The sequence below is a fragment of the Lepidothrix coronata genome, unplaced genomic scaffold (assembly GCF_001604755.1).
Source record: "Lepidothrix coronata isolate B3197 unplaced genomic scaffold, Lepidothrix_coronata-1.0 Scaffold44, whole genome shotgun sequence".
Taxonomy (NCBI): domain Eukaryota; kingdom Metazoa; phylum Chordata; class Aves; order Passeriformes; family Pipridae; genus Lepidothrix; species Lepidothrix coronata.
The window spans coordinates 1,109,491-1,125,726 of NW_016690224.1; the positions used below are offsets into that span (position 1 = coordinate 1,109,491).

General features: G+C 43.2%; 1 protein-coding gene across 1 annotated transcript in view; it reads right to left on the minus strand.

Moving 5' to 3' along the window:
• Nucleotides 1-1,255: 1,255 nt before the first annotated feature.
• The window catches only part of PPP1CC (protein phosphatase 1 catalytic subunit gamma), a gene marked incomplete at its 5' end in the record, with an annotated part of 17,406 nt that continues 2,425 nt past the window's right edge, over nucleotides 1,256-16,236 (minus strand). Inside the window, 7 exons of the mRNA XM_017814359.1 lie at nucleotides 1,256-1,409; nucleotides 3,871-3,931; nucleotides 4,377-4,511; nucleotides 4,894-5,117; nucleotides 6,079-6,183; nucleotides 7,726-7,956; nucleotides 9,004-9,135. Coding sequence (XP_017669848.1) covers nucleotides 1,393-1,409; nucleotides 3,871-3,931; nucleotides 4,377-4,511; nucleotides 4,894-5,117; nucleotides 6,079-6,183; nucleotides 7,726-7,956; nucleotides 9,004-9,135 — 905 coding nt within the window. The remainder of the gene's footprint in view (nucleotides 1,410-3,870; nucleotides 3,932-4,376; nucleotides 4,512-4,893; nucleotides 5,118-6,078; nucleotides 6,184-7,725; nucleotides 7,957-9,003; nucleotides 9,136-16,236) is intronic.

Sequence of the window (16,236 nt, forward strand, 5' to 3'; positions counted from 1 at the left end):
AGGGTCCCCCCATCCATCCTCGGGTCCGCCGTCCATCCTCAGAGTCCCCTCATCCATCCACAGCGTCCCCCCCATCCGTCCCCGGCGGTCCCGTCCGACATTTCCCCTTTCCGCAGCTTTTCTTTTTTCCCCGCTCGGGAGCTGCCGGAACAGGAGACGCCGCCGGATGGAGTTTAAACTTTTTTTTTTCTCCACTGTTTTTAAACTTTTTTTTTTTTTCCCTGCCCGACACAGCGAGCAAAGATCCAGGACGGTGGGAAGTTAAATCCTGAGTCTCTGCCGAGCTCAGAGCGCGGCTGCTGAGCAGGGACACAGATCAGTCCCACAAAGTTGGTGGAGGTCCAGGGATTAGATGAATATAAAACCCAGGTATCAGGCCTGGTTTAATCTGCCTCCATTTATAGGCTCCTGTTTGGTCAGAGGCCTCTTCATGTTTAGGGTTCCCCTCTGGCTTCCAAAAACAAGCTGTTTTGGAAGTGTCCTGAAAAAACCATCAGCTGTGAAAAGCACCAGGAACCCACCTCTGAGGCATCTCTGCTACAACAAATCATAAATATTTCTGATTTTCTCTAAGTAATAAACATCTTTCCAGTTTTGCACTTTTAGGAGCCCCAAGACCCTTTTGGGAAGGGTTTCCTCCCAGAGAACACCTAAAACTTTTCCTGGAACCTAAGTATTTTCTAGCACCTCATCCCAGAGTGCACAGGCCCATCCCCATCCTTCTCCCTGGGGAATGAACACAGGTAACACCCTCCTGGAACTCCAAATGCCCCATCCCTCAAGCCTCCCCCCAGAACACCCACTTACAGAGCTGAGCAGAGGAGTGGGACAGCAAAGGCACAGCCCTGGAGCCGCAGCAGGGAGGTTTGTCCTGGGGCTTTCCAGCTAATTTGGGCATTTTGGTCTCAGCTGAGTCCAATAAACACCAACACAATCAGCCAATGGTGGAAGATCTGCACCTGAGAGCTCTGCAGATCTGACCCCCGTCTGGGTAAGGACTGTGGATTTTAAGGAGAAAACCCCACCAGCTTCTGCTTCCCTATGAGGGACATGTGCCCAACCCCTCCACCCCGTGTCCCCGGAGACCTGAACAGGTCTGAACATCTGAACACTGCAAGGAAAATGGATGTTTTGTTGTTGAAGTGCTCCAGCCTGACTTGACTCCAAGCTGAAAGCCACAACAGCCCTGACACATCCCAAAGCAAACCAGGAACAGGCAATGGTGACCTGTGTGGAAAAAAAGCCTTTCCACAGCTGGATGGCAATGGGGACACTCTTTATTTTGAAGAAATTAGAGACGTGTCACTGAGTGATACCCAAAGCAAGGGAGTGCCTCAGATCTTACCACTCTTTCCAGAGCACAAGACAGGGACTGAGGAGAACTTGGGTTTGTCACAAGTTCCAGCTACCTGTATTGTTATGGAAAAAAAATCAGGAATCAGCATCTACTCCTCCTTCTGTCCCTCCACTGATTAAACAACCCACCCCCAACAAATGGGCATAAAACACGCCTCTGAGCTGTCAATCAGAACCTGCAGTGGGACCAGCAGCTCCTTCCCTTCCCAGCCCTGCAGTGGGACAGGACCCATCCACCTCCACCTGCACCCCAGGAAGCTCGAGGTGCATGACCCACCCCCAGGGAATGCAGCTGGGCAGAGAACACAGCCCAGAATTGGCACCTGTGTCACCGAAACTGCCTTTGAGGAGAGAAAACAAATCACGGAGGACAAAGGTGTGACACAGCCAGTGCAGGGGAGTGAGGGGCGACCAGGCACAGCCCAACTCACTACAGCAGCAACAGACTACAGGACATTGTACAAGGAGGGAGAAAAATTACAGAGCCCCAAAGGAAACCACAAGTGTGATTTAAAAGGTGAAAGTCTGTGAGAAACTCTTAACAGGTGATCTGTGACACGTGATAAAAGGAGCTCATCGTGCTTAGCAAGAGGTTTTTGATTAATTAGCTGTAGAGGGAGGGGTAAAAGGTCTTCAGAGCAGGAAAACAGCTCTGATTCAGAGAAATACATTAAAAAATAAAATCGGTGGCTGGGGTCTGGCCAGAAAATGTATTTGTATCAAGAGAGTCCCACTCACTCCGAACGTGGAGGGGAACTGGGTGGGACAGCAGGACAGAGCCAGCGGGGGATGCAAGCGGGGCATTCCGCGACAAACTTGTTCCTCAGGGGATGCAGCAGCACTGCAGTTGTTGTTGTGAACAAGCCGCCTCCTCTGAGTGCTGAACATCCCACAGCATTTTCCACAGGGCCACAAGGGACCCAGGCTGTTCTGGGCACACACCTCACCCAGCAACACAAACTCACCCGTGGCAGCCGGCCCACACCAGCACTGATAAAGTTTACCCAAGTTCCCCATTTCACCAAGAACTCAGTTCTCTAATTACAAACCAGAGGAAAATGATCTTGCCCTCAGCTCTACCCCTCCTCTCAGAGCAGCACTTGTGTTCAAGCCCAGCCCTGCTCAGTGCACACAACAATGAACACGAGCCCAGCGTGGCCTCCCACGCCCGTGTGCGGTGCTGTGAGCATGGGCTGTGACAACACCAGCTCTCACACCGCTGTCACCAACACGTGTCACTGGGGGAGCTGCACCCCCTGGGGGGGGACCCAGAGCTAAACCCAACACTGCTGTTTAAAATCCCCCCTCTTGCAGCTCGGACAAATCCAAACCGAGAATCCGTGGGTTTCCAGAACAATTTATTTCTCTAAGTCAGGCCCTTGGAGAGCAGGGCCTAGGTTGTGATAAACCAACACGGAGAAGATTTAACAATTTCATCATTTAATAAGTGATTTTCACTACATGGTATTGTACACTGTCATCTGTTCAAAAAAGATCAACAGCTTTTAAAAAACAAGATTCTGTGAGAGATTTATATAAACTGGTGATCAAGAGTAACACCTGGTTGGCTTAGAGTTTCTGGGTTTCTTTGTAGAACAAAGTCTTTAGGCTGAAATGCACAAACCCCTTCCAGCAGATCCTGAGCCATTTTTGTCACTCCCAGAGCCATTTCTGTCCCTGCCCTGGGACTGCTGTCTCAGCACTATGATCTGCTCCATGGAACACAAGGAAACTGTACAAATGTGTTCACTCTGAGCATGGACAAGTGTTTATGTGCTATTTCCAGCCAGGACTTCCTTTTCTCTCTGAGAGGAAGGTATGGATGGGAAGCCCGGCCAACTCAGCGGGGGGGTCGTGTACAAACGGGTTTCTAAGCAAACTTTGGCTTCAGGAAAGAGACACAAACACTTAAAATAATGGCTTTAATTGTCATTTGAAGTATAAGGAGAAGATCGTGTGTCTGAATTAAATATACATCCTACCAGTGATGCTGGCAAGGTTGAAGGTTATTCCTAATGTCAACAGCAATAAAAACTAGAGACAAGACAGTAAAAGAAAAGCAATCCCTTTAAAACAAAATTTAACGTAAAAAAAAAGTTCACAGTGGTTTGTATAAACAGTATGTAATCGCTGACAGGAACAAATCTCTACTCTCACAGCACACGAGTGCCCTCTTTAGATCCTAAAGAACAAGATTTACACTACTCATGGTACAGTCCCAGCAGCCGTGCCTTACCCGGCTGGCAGGGGATGCTGTGGAGCTGTGCTGCTGTAACACCGACAAAAAGGGGACTTTGAAACTCTTCCTGGGAGGGACAAAAGTCTTTCATTCGCTGTTACAACCAGCAAATGCCATTCATCAAATGGAAAAGGAAAACCACAAACACGTTACCTATTTTGAGCAAGCTGAACAGCACAACATGACAGGTTTAAAAATGGAGGTTATAGACTATGATACAAGTCCCAACAAGGCAGAGCCAAGTGACTATTTCTTGGCTTGTTTTGTGATCATACCCCTGGGAGGTGTTACGGGTCTGCTGGAATTGGGCTTCTTCTTCTCTGCAGGTTTCAAGATCTGAAAAGACAGTGGGGTCATTTAGCAAAAGGTTTTAGCTGTTTTCCAGTCAAATTTCCAAATTCAGTAATTCACTCAAAGGTGTTATATGGGTCTTCTGGCCAAGCCTAAACGTGCCCAGAATTCCCTCTCTTTCCTGCTCTGAGCTAGGCCAGGGCTTGGAGCAGCTGATCCCAGAGCCCACACTAGTAGGACCAGGCTGACAGCCAACAGCTTTGCCTGGGTGATTTAATTCCAGGGTAAAACAGTTCATCTAATCACACCAGCACAGGCTTATCACATTTTTGAAGACGTGACTGCAAACACTGCCCTGTCTACATGTGATAGCTGTAAAGACTTATTTGGAACTATTATTATTTTTTAACAATAAAGCATTGATGCAAAATTCCACAAATTTAACATGTGACCTCACTAACTAGGAGGTAAAAACGTTTAGCTACTGTACCTGGAAAGAGCACATTAGTGTTTCATCCACACTCATCATGGCACCCGCGTTATCAAATTCTCCACAGTAATTTGGGGCAGAAAAGAGAGTTACCAACTGCCTTTTTGCAAAAAACTCGTATCCGTCTTCAACAACCTTTAGAGAGAAAAGCAGAAGTGTTAGTCTGGGCAGATTCTTCCTGCCAAGGTGCAAAGCAGCTTTACCAGAGGATGTGTTTAAGGAGCATGAGTTCCAAACTTTTACAGCAAAACAGGAGCATCACAAGAACCAGTTCGGCAACAGAGTCCATTAGCATTGAGAAAACCCTTGTTCAAGAGTCACAGTTTTTATGCATTAAAGAAAAATGTTCATTACAAGGGCTGTTAAACACTGGGACACATTCAGAGATCCTCACAGATATTTACAATTTGGCCGGACAAGACCCTCAGCACCTCGGGCTGAGCACGTGTGTGCAGGGCTGGACCAGGTCCTCCTGAACCTGAACTATTCTCTGTTTTAAAGTACAAAATGACAATACCTGATGAGCTCTACATATGAGATCCAAATCATGTTTATGGAGAAACTTAGCAACCACTTCAGCACCAAAAGTGAAGGACACTCCTCTGTCATTTTCACCCCAGCCCAAGACATCCTTGTCAGGGTCAGACCACAGGAGGTCACACAGGAGACCTTGGTCTGGTACATCAGTGGGCCGCATGATTCGTCTGATCTGCTCCATCGACTGCAGGTCTGGTGACAAACCTGTCAGAGGTAAGACACACACACACAGTCCACATGTCAGTCCAGCTCTGCTCTGCAGGACTGACGTGTTCCTTCAGGACAAAAATACTCCGTATTCCAAGTGATTCACCGCTGCCATTTTACGCAGTTCAACGGCGACATTAAACTGGCATTTTTTTAATCCAGTGTTTGTTTGAAGGCATTTGTAACAGAAGACAAGTCACTTCCTAGGAGATTTACTGGAAGCAAGATAAGCAAAGCCATTTCCATGTTTTACAGGATTACAATAATCTCAATAATATTGTGCAAGTGTCTGATAAAAGAGCTGTTAAGTAAAAGAGGCATTTACACCAGAAATCACAGGGTATGTTTACTGTGATGATCAGGCCTAGTAAGATGAAATACAGTATCAAGCCAATCTCACATCGTTTTTCACTGATGTGTGTCCCTGGGCAACTGTAATGGCTGGCAAGTGATAAAACATTTAAGGTGCAGTACGTATTTTAAGCCCTCAAAAAGCTGCACGGAGCAGGTATCACAAGGCACAAGCCCATCTGTACAAATTAAACCTGCCAGGTTTAATTTGAGCAGCCTGACGTGGTGAAAGACATCCCTGCCCGTGGCAGAGGGTTCTACTCAGTGATCCTCAAAGGTGCCTTCCATCCCACACCACTCTGATTCACAACAAACTCCTAGTCAGAAGTCTACAAACCCCTACAAGGATATTTTACTCTAAAGGAGAGTCTATTAAACACGTGTTTTAGTGGAAAAGGAAAAGCAGATCATTGTGTCCGAGGCTACAAAATTGCCAAGCTCTGTGATTCACAAAACTGACACTCATCAAGCCCAACCCTTCCTCCTACAGGGGCCAAGGAAGAGAAAAATCCCTGAAATTTTGAAGCTTCAGCAATGTAAACATGAAAATGCCACGACTGATACTGAGTATCCAGTTCCTCAAGTATCACCTAAGGACACCACTTACCCCCATGACAGCAGAATATTTTCTCATCCACAATAGCTGCAATTGGTAGACAGTTAAAACAGTCTGTGAAGGTTTTCCACAGCTTAATATTGTATCTTCTCTTACCTAGAAGAGATTTGGGAGAAAAAAGTCAATGTTTTCTAACACCACAACCAATCTAACATGGCTGCCTTAAGTTTACTGAGACTTGCAAAAGGTCAGCACAAAAGCCTATACACAATTTATCTTCTGACACCCACTGACTTATTTCATTGCTTCAAAGACAGTTGCAAAGGTCTCTCATTGTGGCAGAGCTCTGAGAACAGCACAAGTCTGTTCAACTGGATGGCATTCCCCTGTTGGCAGCCAGGCTCTCCAGTCCCAATTTTGCTTTGGAAAATTATCCCTTGGAGAATTTCAGAAAATCTTACCGTTTCCTTCAAGGGAAGACAGTAATTCTTGAAAAGCAGATTTTCTTTAAAATTCTGCTTTACCATATAAAGTCACTCTCAGCAAAGAAACGAGACTGAAAAACGAAACAGGGACTGAAAAACGAAATTGCTACAGTTTTACGAATTTCAAAAGGACTCTCCCAACAGATACAAACCCTGAACATTTTTTGATCTATGACTAAGCCTGTGATTAATCTCTGAAATACCACACACATCTTTGTTTCCTCACTGGAGGAGAACAAGACATGGAGAGCACATCTTGTAAGCTGCAAGCCAAGTATGTCGCACCACACAAGTTGTGACGTGCTTCAGCGCACAATTAATTTAACAGTATCATCTCCTCTATATCATCTGGATTAAGTCATATCCTTTGAAACATGAACATACATTTCTATTTCACAGCAAAATTGCTTGTTCTGCTCTGGTGATGTCTCTGTACAGCCCCCATCAGACCCCCTCGGCAGAGCCAGAGCCGGTGACGGCACAGCCACACTGTGTGTGTTCAGAAGGAGCCCAACGGTGCCAAAGAAATACCAGCACTTCCTTCATCACCAGGCTGACACACTGCTCCAAGTAACACCTCCTGCAGCTGAAGGCACCTACTGACACACCAAGGAGCTGGTGCTCAGTCCAAGCACTGTCACACTGATGGCTGCACAGCTCTGCCCCGTTTAGGAAAGGGGACACTGGTTTTGGCCAAAGCAACAGCACATGGTACAGCAGGGCTGTATCCAGGGAAGGGCCACGGCTGGGGGTTCTTTTTTAACACTACAGTGTTACAGGTCTTAATAGGAAATAGGTGTCAAGCACTGTAACATAACCACAGCAAGACCAGCCCTCACAAGAATACAACACCACCCCTCAGACTGAAAGAAAAGATGAACTGTTGTGAATAGCACATCAAGTTACATTCTCTCATCTCTCATTAGATGACCTTATCTTCTGAATTTTACCACTGAGAACTGTTAGTTAACATAGCAGCCAATAAATAAAATTACCCAGTTGGTTGCTGATTTGTATGTGAGGATCAGACTCCCAACAGGATCAGGGAAAGGACACACTTCCCTTCCTAAAATGGATTAATGGCCCCTCTACAGAGCACATGAGAAGGGGCACTGCAAATTCAGAAAGAACCATCTACCTCTGCAACACCGGCACCTCCTCCCCTGCTGTCTGCAGCCAGAGAGGCTGTTACTGTAACACCTCTGTTACTCACATTCATCATAAAACCCATAAATTCTATTGATGCTGGCACATTCATGGTTCCCTCTGAGAAGGAAAAAATTCTCTGGGTATTTGATTTTGTAGGCCAACAGAAGACAAATTGTTTCTAAAGACTGTTTTCCTCTGTCAACGTAATCTCCAAGGAACAGGTAGTTGCTTTCTGGTGGAAAACCTCCATATTCAAAGAGTCGGAGCAAGTCATAGTATTGTCCATGGATGTCACCTGCAACGAGATTCAGACACCACACAGAAGTGACCCTTCACTACATTCTCTGATTTATTCCAGAGAAAATTATAGATGCTTCAGAAAGAAAAAAGCTTGCAGTTACATGCTGCCCATAATGTACTTAAAATTACAGTAAATATATGTAAGATCATCTCATTTTAAGTTTGACATCTATGCAATGCAATGGTTAACAGCACAAAGAAATAGCAGGTAGCTACTTAAAAATGTTCCCTTGTATAAAACAAAATGAAGGTTCCAAGAAACCAACTGTGTTTTCTGGAAACAGTAATTCAAATTCTAGCAGTGAAGCTGCATCAAAAATGAAATTGGTATTTCTGCCTTTAGTTTAAATCATGGGTTTGTTTCTGACAAGCAGAATGCTAAATCATGATTTTAGACTACCCATGTTATAAATATTGAACAAGCTGCTTCAATTTGAAGTAAGTCCTCAGTGTTAGAGTAGGATAAAATACTGTTTGCTAGAAGCTTTCAAAAGTGCATTTACTGAGGCTTTTATGTTGACATTCTTCATTCTTTTAGCATAAGCAGACATGTACGTGTGTGCAAAATGAGCACTGCTGTCTGCAAGTGTGGTGAAACCAAACTAGAAAGTAATTCCAAGAAACGGGACAGAAATTTAAGTTTGCAGCAGGATTTTAAAATATTGTCAACGCTGTACAGCAGCTACAATAAACTACTGCAGTTCCTCACTGTTTCCCCTTGTTCAGAATGGGCCAAACGTCATTTAATGGATACAGAAACTCCTTTCCAAAACTTCCTGTGAATCCCTTCCCCAAGACCTGGTGAAACTGGACCAGTTACTTTCTGGGTTTGGAATATTTTGGTCCCTGCATCAACTCCCACATGTTACCTCCTCCCCATTCCTCTGCCCTAGGTATTCAGCAAGGTTTTATTTTCCCTTTTGCTACAATTACTTATTAGTTCCACTGTTAGTAAGTGAAAGTAGCATCCAGTATTTGTTCTCTAAGGTCTGCATTGACCTGACACACGCCCAAAGACCAAACCAAAAATCACAGTACTCACCACAGATTTTCAGGGGAGCTTCAAGTTCTAGCAGAATAGGCTGACTCAGAAAGATTTCTCTGGATTTCAAGCACAGTCCTCTAATTTCATTCTCTTGGAGTTGCACGTTTTTGCCCGGTTTTGATCCTCGCACTGTCAGAAGGAGTCAGAAGTCAGTTATCAAGAGCAGCAACATCCCCAGGGTTATGTTAAGAGCCTGACTAAATGCCAGTGTAGCACTGAAGGAGAAGGTACCAGGGTAGGATGAGGCTGCTGAGGTGAAACACAGGGCCATGCTGCAGGGAAAGGGGAGAGTGTTCTCTTCCAGGCCTGTGTTACTTTCATTTAGCAGAATTCATGGCTCAACACTTCCCCCCTTCAATGTCACATTTTAAATAGCAACAGTTTAGTTCTATTTAGCTATAAACCCAGCTTGGACAATGTGATAATATATATTTTATTCCTTTAACGAAGCAGTTACACACTTGAAAGCTGTCTGAACCTGAGAAAAGGGCGACTGCCATTCGATCACCACAGCACAGCTCAAATGTGTGAGCTCCCCTAAACCAGCACAGCACCTGGCCCAAGAGAGTGCCCATAAATCCTGGACTGCCCCGTTCTACGCTGTAGATGCAAAGGTGGAAGATAAAGGAGCACATGACTGCAAGGCCATGACTATAGTTAAGGAAACAGTTTTGGACCACAAAGACAAAACATCTCTCCTTATCACTGCCTTTTGAGCACAGTAAGACAAGTGAGCAGATCTGTGTCCCAGCCCCAAGCCACTTCACCCTCTCAACTCCCCTCCTTCACACCCCTCCATTATCTCTTCAATCGCCCCCACTGCAACAATTTATAACAGTTGGTTCCCTTTTATGTACATCAGTTTCCTGCTCTGGACAAGGACACCAGACTGGCCTGAACAAGTTTCACCCCCCCCTTTGTGTTGCCCAGAAATACAAAGGACATTTCTACAGCAGCAACTATGGCTCAGATGGCACACAAGAGCATTTATCAGGGTTAGGATAAGACTAAACAAAAACATTTCTGACTATGCCATTAGTGGTGAAGATTATTTTTATTTGGCATCAAAACCAGAGACAACACGGAACACTGATAAAGCTGAAGGGGAAAAAAAGCAGTAAGAGCAGCAGTCATTGTCCATGATATAACCCACTGGTTTAGCTGTATCAAAGCCAAAGGAGCTGAGAACTTGAGCCTCAGCTGCCTGGAAATGCTCTGCCAACACCTCCAGAAACAAAATCACTACACTGGTAAGGCTGCCCAGTTAAGGTGACTTACTGTGAGCAACTCCTATTGCACTGAGACTGAAGAATCTATGCCCCATCCAAAAAGGTTTGATCTTTAGTTGCAAAAAAAGCAAGCAACAATCCTTCCAAATACCTATGCAGTATTATCTTCCTGAATTCCTAAATAACCTCTTCGCCAGCTACCACTTCAGCCTGTTTAACCCCAGTGAGAGATGTGGAAGGTGCAGATGACTCAAATCCCTGTACTGCCACTGTGGGCCTTGTGCTGTGTGGAGCCAAGTGAGAACTGCAGCAGGAAGGGCGGGGGGTGCTCAGGGCATGTTTTGGGAACAGCACGAACAGACAGTTGTGTTCCAATTTCTCATTAGCACAGAAGCTTCCGACTTCTACGCAAGCCCCTGATCAGGAGCAGAAATCATTGTTCAGTCAGTGTGGATCTTACCCAGACCATGAATAAAATAACTGCTGTGCAATATCCATACATAAAATCACGTGTCAGATACAAACCCTACCAACCCTACAGTGTTACTGCTAAAACAGTTCTTCCCCGACTCCCAGAGACCCCAGGCACCCCAGCTGCCCTACAGAACCACAACACCCTAAACCACCCAACCCGTCCTCAAACAAGCTTCCAAATTAAACCTTAGTTCAAATTACAACATATACTGACAGTGACATGGTTGTAGGTCAAAAGTCGTGGCTTTAACACTGTTATCTCTCAAGCAATACGTGCTCCTTTATTCTTCCCTGCCCACCACTGACATTCCACGCCGGCACTGGAATTACCACTGCACTTCATGGCTTCCATTAAAATATCCGAAGTAATGAAGCATAAAAATGGAAGTTAAATCTTTGTCACAGCAGTTTAGCACGCATGAGGCTTTTCATCTACACAGTCATTTTTTTCATCCATACAGTAATTTTCCAAAGACTCCTGAGCAACAAGCAAGTCACTCAAAATGCCAAATATCCAGAAGCTATAAAGAACAGAAATTTTTAGAATTAAGTGATAAGCTCGCTGAATTATAAATGTAAAACTGATTTCCCCCTAATCTTAAATTTTACCAGCCACCTTTGTTTTTGAGATAATACAATATATTTGTATTTAGTTTTACGAGAAGCCAAAAATCTGATTTTCCATGATTTTGGTCATGTTAGAAATTGCTAAAACTGAACCCTGTATTTCACATCCATAAATTAAAAAGTACAAAATATTATACAGACTATGTAATGCACTGAGTCACTAAAGCTCATGAATAAAGCATATGCATTAATTTTTGCTAAAGATTAAATGAGGATCTGAAAACTGTTTCAGACACCGGTTTTCTAAGTTTCTTCAATACATTTTCGTTGAACTGGTATAATCCTCATGCTGTTTTAGTCACCTGCTTCTAGAAATCCGTGACAAGATGAAATGGTGCTCTGCTGCAGTTCCCAAACTCAGTAGGACAGTTTGGTTCAGCTCTGCCTGCCAGTGACATTGTCACCACTGTGTCCAACAAGGAACTGGCACAGAAGAAATGAGTGTGTTCAATTCCTTCTAACATTGACCTGTGTATCCTGAAAAGCTGGGAAATAAAGTGGGTTTGGCTTCAGAAGAATTGAATATGCAGAACTGCATGTTGGTTTGAGGAATCTGTATTTTTAGTGCAAAGATTTTCTCGTCCACAATGAAAGAGCTGGCACAGAAATGCAGGATGTTTAGTCTAATGACTTCTTAAAAGGTTTCTCTGAGTCTTCAAATTACTCAGGCCCTCTAAGAAAGGCAAAAATAATATACTATGAAAAATCTGTTTTTGTTTACAGTTTCTTTTCTCTGCTTTGGATCAAAACAAGGCAGCTTGCAGAGACCAGACAGTACGATACTAATTGACAGCTTGGTCATAAAGTCAAAAGAGCAGCTCAATAGTCCTGTACAGGCACATTTGTTCTTTCAAAGCATAAAAAATAACCTCTCAGAAACAACAGTCTGGAGCTGACAGTGAAACAAGCTAAAGATTAATCAACTGGGGAAAAATGTCAGCCCGTTTCAAGTAGTATTTTATTTGTGTCTGAACAACTGCTGCAGTATTTCCAGACGGCAAAATATTCCCACCCTCTTTTAGGCAGAGACGCTCCTGTTCTTAAAAATAATTTCTTGGGAGCCTAAATTTCAGTGTCCAGTCTGGGCAGTTTCCTAACAAGTAAAATCTTTTCTACTGTACAAGTATGAGAAGTTTTGGAAAAATAAAGCTCTCCACTGGATGGAAAAGACTACAGAAAACATCCCTCCCTGGAACCTGGAAGATCTCTGGAGAAGTACTGCCGAGAACACAGGTTCCACTATTAAAACTAATGTTGGCTTCCAAGACAAGGACAAAAACTGCCAGAAAACAGCAACAGATACCAGCTCTAAAATTAGCGTATTATAAACGGTGCAGTACGGCAGGCGCCCAGCAGAGGGGGAAAAGGAAGGAAAAGGAAGAAGAGCGAGAACTTAGGGCACCCCTGTCATTTTGGTGAGAGCAAACAGAGCGAGTACAGAGCAAGTACAAAGTGTAGCTGCAGCTGCCAGGAGTTACAACACCACCTGACATCCAGGAGGACTGTTCTACATTTCCTTGGGAAGGATAAATGGGTCAGGAACTGACTGTTGTACGTTCTAGATCCCACAGAGCACATCCATGCAGAGCACAGACTCCCACCCCACATCCCCTCCTGAGCCTCTTCCAACACTCACTTTGGTGCCACAGTCCTTTACGTCACTCAAGGTTATTGTGAAAGGGATGATAATTAGGAAAGTATTCGAAAATAGCAGAAAGTTCAACAGTGCCAGAAATTTCAGTGATCCAAACATCTCATTTCCCTTCAGTACTGCATTAAAAGAAGCAGCTGAAAAGCTGCCAATTGAAGTGAGAAAATTAACCTGTCCTACAGAAAATGTTTTAGGGAAAACATTCTATCTGCAGGTCAGTTAATTTTTTTGGCTTATTAAACAAGTCTCTCAGTTTTACCATATTTTACATTAAGATGCCTGCAATCCCAGTGACATTTCCAAAAATACTGCAGGTTGGTTTTAATCTTTTTAGCAGCTCCCAATGACAGTTTCACAGTCAGTTTTGCACCACAGGCACAAAGGGAATAAATAACTTGAAAGTGGTTGATGTAAAAAAGGTTTTACTTTACTGCAGGCACTACCAGCTTTGATCAGATCACTTCAAATTCAAAACCGAAACGGAAAAGCAACTCCTCTGTAAAAGCCTCTAAAAAGAAAAAGTTCCAGTCTGCTTTCTAGTATGTCAGAAGTTCACAGCAGTGTTATCAAATGGAAGATTCTGCATGACTGCAAATTTTTCATCTTGTAATGTACTTCCCCATGCAGACAGATGGAGAGCAACAGGTCACAAACACTGATCACAAACACTAAGAGATGACAAATTCCTCCACTTCACTGCCTGGGCAACAAGCACTGAATTTAACAGACTTATTTGAATCCATGGCACTGATAAGAATCTAATCCTCAATTTTGGAATTGAGAGTTTCTATTTCCCACTCTTAGAAACTGCTGCACCACAGCAGGAAACAATTAACATTAAGCTACACAAACTATGGAAAATTATATGTTTAGAGGTCAAAAAGTGCTGCTTGTCTACGAGAAACCTCATCACAGCATCCCAACTCACCCACAAGTGAAATGTGAGACATCTCTGAGAATCAGACTCCTATCTCAGTACACAAAGCTAAAGAACAAGCAACCCCCTGCAGACCCAGTTAATGCTGTATTTAGCAGAAAGGTGAAAAAGAATTTAGAGAACTGTATTTGTAAGAAATGGTCCTCTCTGTTGTCAGCAAAAGTTTATCCATGCTCTTTAGCTCAACTATTTTTAATAACTCGATGATAATCTTCCCCTATTTAAAGCAAATTAGAGAGAGTATGTCCTTGACAGCTCTACAACGGGCTTTACTGGGAATAGAAATCTGTGGGTGTATAAACAGAAATGTTTGAGGATTTAAGAGTCTTTTTGCTGATTTTAGTGCACTAACCAGGATTTCAGCTTTCAGAATGGCTGCCACCATTCTATCCTTGCATGGCTTTCTGCAGAGTAGCCTCCATTCATTAGTTAGTTTTCCCTTAGTGCTTGCAGAGGATGCAGCACAGGAAAGATTTTCAGAAACACATTTCAACTTGGGTTCACTTATGTCTGCTGACATTACTGTTATTTTACCCTGTTTTTCATTGTTACCATGGTAGGACTAATGCACTTCAATCTTGTTTTCTAAATATGTTACTGTGAGCTCCAAACCAGACCCTACTTATCTGGAAAAGCTGCCAACTCACTCGATGAAGGAAATGGATAAGGGGCTCAGGTTATAGGAACACCACCTGACATGACACAGAAAGGAAGCCACACTCACCCTCAGGGAATCAGGATTTGTCACTCATTCTTTACTGGGAGCTGAGCAGGAATTCTGCCATTTCCTGGAACCTTTTCCAAGACCATACAGGTGCCACTGATTTTTCATCTTACAAGGAGCTTGTTTCGGATCTTGTCTCCTGGCAGTTTTGACTCAGCACACACACAGCTGCAAGCAGGGGAGTAATTTGCTCTCGTGTTTGTCCCTTCTTATTCCTCAGGAAAGTGAGTTATGTCCATCAATATTCAAGCCTTTATCCACTCTCAAGGACACTTAGGAAACATTTTAATATTCAGTGCAGGATATTATCAGTTACTATATTTTAAAGGCCTTATTCTTGTGATTATTACAGTTACTAAAAGTGACACCCTGTACTCGTGAGATTGCTCCCAGCAGAACACAACTCTCGTTAGTAAAGAAGGGAACAAATATAAATTCAACTCCAGCAAAAATAGATCAGCATGTTCAATGTTTTAACTGATCATTTTTCCAAGGTTGAGAACAATGTTACTGAAAAATGCTTTTTGTGACATTTCAATGCCAAACAGCTCTGTACTATAAACATGCAGAGCAAGAAAGACTCTTCAAATATTTACCTTAGAATGAGAAGCTGAAGTATATACACTTCCAGCCTTTTAAAGAACAAACTAATCATTTCAGCTAGCCAGCCTAATGTGAGTGGGAGAATATCCACTATGTGGGGGAAAAGTAAGAATAACATCATTTGACCAGAGAAATCAGGATAGAGAGCAACTGAAATCCCTCACAAATACATTATTAATACCCCATATTAAGGACAAAAGCAAGAGTAATTTATTATTCACCCTTCACTTTGCCTCAACTATTAGAATCACTGCTTCTTCCAACAGTGCAATGCTAAGGCATATGATAAAACAAAAACCTGCCTAACTGTGTTTGCTCTTTGACTTCCACTGCTTCTCCAAGCATCTTCTTAATACTTGGATTTGTTACCCTTAAAAAGGGATAAGCCCCCTGTTCATACCCTTTACATTTCATTAGCAAAATCACCTAAAGCTAACCACTGTAAAAATATGTAAGTATTTAAGGCTTGAAGAGAGTTAAAATGAAATATCAAACTGCTCTAAAATTAAAGCTTGCACAAGGATTTCAGCAACTCAGTTTGTGATCTGATTATTAAACGAGATTTAAAACAGTGGTTTCATGCTTGAGTGTGATTTTAATCTGTGTGCAACCTTGTCTGAAGGGGAGATCACTTCAAACAGGGCTCAGGTACGGGCACATCACACTTTGTAAACTAACATTAATCAGTGGTTCTTCCAGAACTGCACTGAGAAAGTATGATTTGTTTGCTCTAAATTTAAATAGGATGAGAATTCTTACACATGCTTCAAATATTGTTCCCCCCTCCATTTAATACCCTGCAGATCACCACCTTGGAAGCTCAGTCCTGTCACCTACCTGGCCAGACCTTAATAATTTCAGGAAAAGGATGAGTCGAGTTAATTTTAAACAACCCAAGACAACTGCATAGTGATCTGCACAACTTAACACTCTATAAAAAATGCAGTGTTTGCTAAAATGCACCATCATTTTAGAAAAAAAAAAA